At 44.5% G+C, this 3,941-nt stretch overlaps 1 protein-coding gene across 1 annotated transcript; it reads left to right on the forward strand.

Annotated features, from left to right (window-relative positions):
* Positions 1-294: 294 nt before the first annotated feature.
* Positions 295-3,505, forward strand: LOC143876941 (uncharacterized). Its single transcript, XM_077378620.1, has 3 exons — positions 295-594; positions 1,150-2,490; positions 3,497-3,505. Exons 1-3 carry the CDS (start codon positions 295-297, stop codon positions 3,503-3,505), a joined length of 1,650 nt encoding a protein of 549 aa, XP_077234735.1.
* Positions 3,506-3,941: the final 436 nt, after the last annotated feature.

Consider the following 3,941-nt stretch of genomic DNA (forward strand, 5'->3'; position numbering starts at 1 on the left):
TTTGAATTTTGTTAATGAAAGTGTGTTTTTGTTTCTTTTGTCATTGTTTGATCAAAATAGTTTATCTCGATTATCAAAATTTTAATCTAGTGCTTATACTTCCATTTCCGGATTCTTGATTGAGCAGCCATTGCTCCTAAGAAAATCCTCGTTTCAAAATCAACCTGGTCCCGTCAGTCCGCTGATTCCAGGCTGAGTCGTTTTTCTTCCTCACCAATTTCTTTTACCTCCCCTGCATTACCTTTCTCCAATCTCCAGGAAATCCCTTCGCCTGTCCAATTTCCTATTGCACAGATGGCTGACTCTGGAAACGCTATAGCTGAGATGAGTGAGATGATGAAGGCTATGCTTCAACAGATGAATAATATGAATGAAGAGATAGCCCGTCTGAAAAATGACAGAGAGTCTACTTCCAGAGAACATGTAGCTCAGCACCCATCAGTTATACCTCCTCCCCCTCCTGCAATGGCCGGGCCTGCGGTCTTGAACGTCGAAGACGATCTTGATAATGAGCAGTATGAAGAAGAAAATCGTCATCCTAATCTGAATAGAGCCAATGAGGACAGAGCGATGGCGGACAGAATGGATAGGCTGGCCCAAGAGATGGAAAACATAAAATTTCAAGGCCCGAAAAAGTTGAACATGGCCGATTTTATGTTGTATCCGGGAGTCACATTGCCTCCTAGATTCAAAGTTCCGGACATGGATAAATACGATGGGACCGGGTGTCCTCGAAGCCATCTAATGTCAGTTCTTCCGCTTTTACAACAGCATGGTCTATCTCCGGAGCAAGTTGCTCTATTATTTCCTAGATCCCTTGTTGGAACAGCTAAGAAGTGGTTCCTGAGTTTGAAAACAGAGGAGATCCGAACTCTAGAGAGTATTGCAAATAGGTTCGTCGAACAATTCTCTATGGAAGAGGGGATCGATGTAACTAAGAGAGATTTGAAGGCTTTGAAACAGGGCCATAATGAAACTTTTACTTCCTTCATCCGTAGATGGAGAAGGAAAGCTGCCCAGATGACTCATCGGTTGTCAGATGAGGATCAGATCAAGATTGTGGTGAAAAACCTATCACCACAATATTACCACCATATGGCTATCCAATATTTCCTTGATTTTAACCATCTTATTAAGACTGGGACTCAGATAGAAGATGCATTGGCTAAAGGCCTGAGATCTAGAGTACCATCTGATGGCAAAGAAGGGAAGCGACCTGTGATGGCGCCGAAAGAGGTCCATAATGTCAATTATGTCAGGCCGCCCCCACCCAGAGTAGTTACTGAAGTAAGAAGGCCGACAATGGAGCAGAAGCCTCTTCGTCATTTTGATCCCCTTCCGTATTCTTTGTCCGTAGCTTTGAAGAAGCTATTGAAGGACAAGAAGATCAAGTTGCCTGACATTAAACCTCCTCCCAACCCGTTGCCAAGATCCTGGAGAGAAGATCAGTTCTGTGATTATCACCGCAACACTGGCCATATCACTGACAGGTGTTTAGCTTTGAAACACCAAATTCAGAACATGATCGATAGGAAGGAACTGTCAATCCAGTTACCAAATGTAACTAGAAACCCCCTTCCTACGCATGCAATGCCGCCTCCATCCTCGGTCAATGTCATTTGCGCCGAGGAGTCTATCATTGATCCGGCTTCCTTCATATGTGCTGTGGAATCCGAAGAACCCTATGTCTGGAAATTTGAAGAAGAAGATCAGTGGGCAGAATCCGAAAGGCCGTATGTTTTATCCTGGAACGACCCTGATGTGGCTGGGCCATCAAACCAGTCATATGTTTTCCAGTGTGAGGATGAAGAGAAAGAATCCGAATCTCTGTACGTCTTAAGGGTGAGTGATGATGAGGAAGAAGAGATACAAACCCCATACATCCTTAAGATAGATGATGAAGATCTGTTACTCTTAAACGATCAATGTGATGAGCTCCGCCACGTCACACGGGGTGGACGAGTCTTTAAGCCAGCTGAACTCAGAGTTGATAATCCCGCTGAAGTTGCGAGAGGGGTTGATAGTCAGAGGCAGAAACAGAAGTTTGAGGAAGAAGAAGATAACTTGTTGAATCAGCTCAAGAAGACACAAGCTAATGTGTCCATTTGGGGTTTATTGATGGCATCGCCAAAGCACAGACAGGGTGTACTTCGTGAATTGAACTCGTCCCAGGTATCAGTTGAGATCACTCCTGACGAGCTGGTCAGTTTGGTGGCCATGACCAAGGCTTCAAAAGCCTTATCTTTCTCAGATGAGGACTTGCCTTCAGAAGGAAAGGATCATACTCGTCCTCTCAAGATTACCCTGCTTTGCAACCAGAAGAAAGTCTCCGAAGTACTGGTAGACAATGGGTCAGCCTTGAACGTGTGTCCTTTGAGCACTGCCACTACTCTGGGGTTTGGGCCTGAAGACTTCATTCCGTCTGAGCAGGGTATACTGGCATATGATGGAACCCGAAGAGACGTTTTTGGAACGTTGGCTACTGAGATTGTCATTGGAGGAGAAACCTTTGACATTGAATTTCAGGTGTTAGATATCAAGACTTCTTTTTGTCTGTTGCTTGGTCGACCTTGGCTGCACAAGGTTGGAGTTATCCCTTCCACACTTCATCAAAAACTGAAATTCATTCGAAGCAACCGGGTGATCACAGTCAAGGGAGATCCCGAGCCAGAAGTCGGACAAATATCTCAAGAGCTTGTTACTGAAAACACAAGAGATATCAGTCTGACAGGATTTTCAGTGGAGGTTTCGGCTATCACCATGAAAGAGGCTATGAGTGAAGAAATTATGTTTCTCTCTAGCACCAATACTCGGGTAGTCAAGATGATGCGCCGATTTGGGTATCTCCCGGGGGCAGGTTTGGGAAAGAATATGCAGGGTCCGACTGAGCGGCCTGAGTTGAAAGCGGTTGACGGATTATTTGGGTTGGGATACAAGCCGACTCGCAAGGAGATGCAAGAAATGAGAGCTTACATGTTTAAATGGGCAGAATGTCGCCGCAAAGGTTTAGAGTTTCCAATGGGACCTTTCAGCAAAGTCATGAATGGTAGATTCCGAAAAGAGGGAGCTGATTGCCCTTATTATGGTTTCTCAGAGCCATGGTATGATGAGAATGGGACCAAGCTGCCGGGTCTTGAGATTTTCTTTGCAGATGAGCTGCCAGCAGAATTTTACAGTAAGCAGATTGCGGAGTCAGTTGTAACAGAGGAATCAGACTCAGACTGGGTTGAGAACTTTGAGCCAGATCTCCTGAATTCTTTGTTTCAGACCGAGGCACCAGTCATTGCTATGATTGGAAGAGACGCACCTTTTCTGAACCCAGAGGACTATATCATCCCAGCCGAGGGACCTCTGGATAACTGGACCTCACAGGTTATACCCCAAGTAATCCCTCAGTACATTCCAGTCCCTTCAAAAGAGTCAGTTATTTCAAAGTATGTGTCAGTTTCTGAGTCCATCCCAGAGTCTGTCATTTCTAACTTTTCTTTTGATGCAGGTACTGTAGAAGTCGGGTCTACCTCTGGAGTGGGTGACGAGTTTGTCCTTGGTGGTGTCGAGTCCAAGTCTGAGGACGTATTCATTGATTCTTTAGCTGTACATGTTTTTCATCGCGTCGATACTGATGTCGGCTTATTTTTTCATTCTGTTTCAAAGTCTGTAACGCCTGATGTGGGCAAGTCATCTGATGTAATCATTCATTCTGATGAAATAAAAGATTCTTTTGCTTACATTCCTGTACTTGTCTCTTCTACTGATCCTGCTTCTAAACCTGATCAAGTAACTAATAATGATAATCAAGACTCCCCCTCTAATGAGGTAGCCGACGAAACTCCCCTTGAAATCAAGCATATGATTCAACAAGAGGAGAGTCACCGCGCTAAACCACTTGAAGAGGAAATTGAAACCGTAAATATAGGTGATGAAACCTTAATTCGGGAAAT

The sequence above is a fragment of the Tasmannia lanceolata genome, unplaced genomic scaffold (genome assembly GCF_043159265.1).
Source record: "Tasmannia lanceolata isolate RefF3 unplaced genomic scaffold, GAP_Taslan_0.1 ptg000005l, whole genome shotgun sequence".
Classification (NCBI taxonomy): domain Eukaryota; kingdom Viridiplantae; phylum Streptophyta; class Magnoliopsida; order Canellales; family Winteraceae; genus Tasmannia; species Tasmannia lanceolata.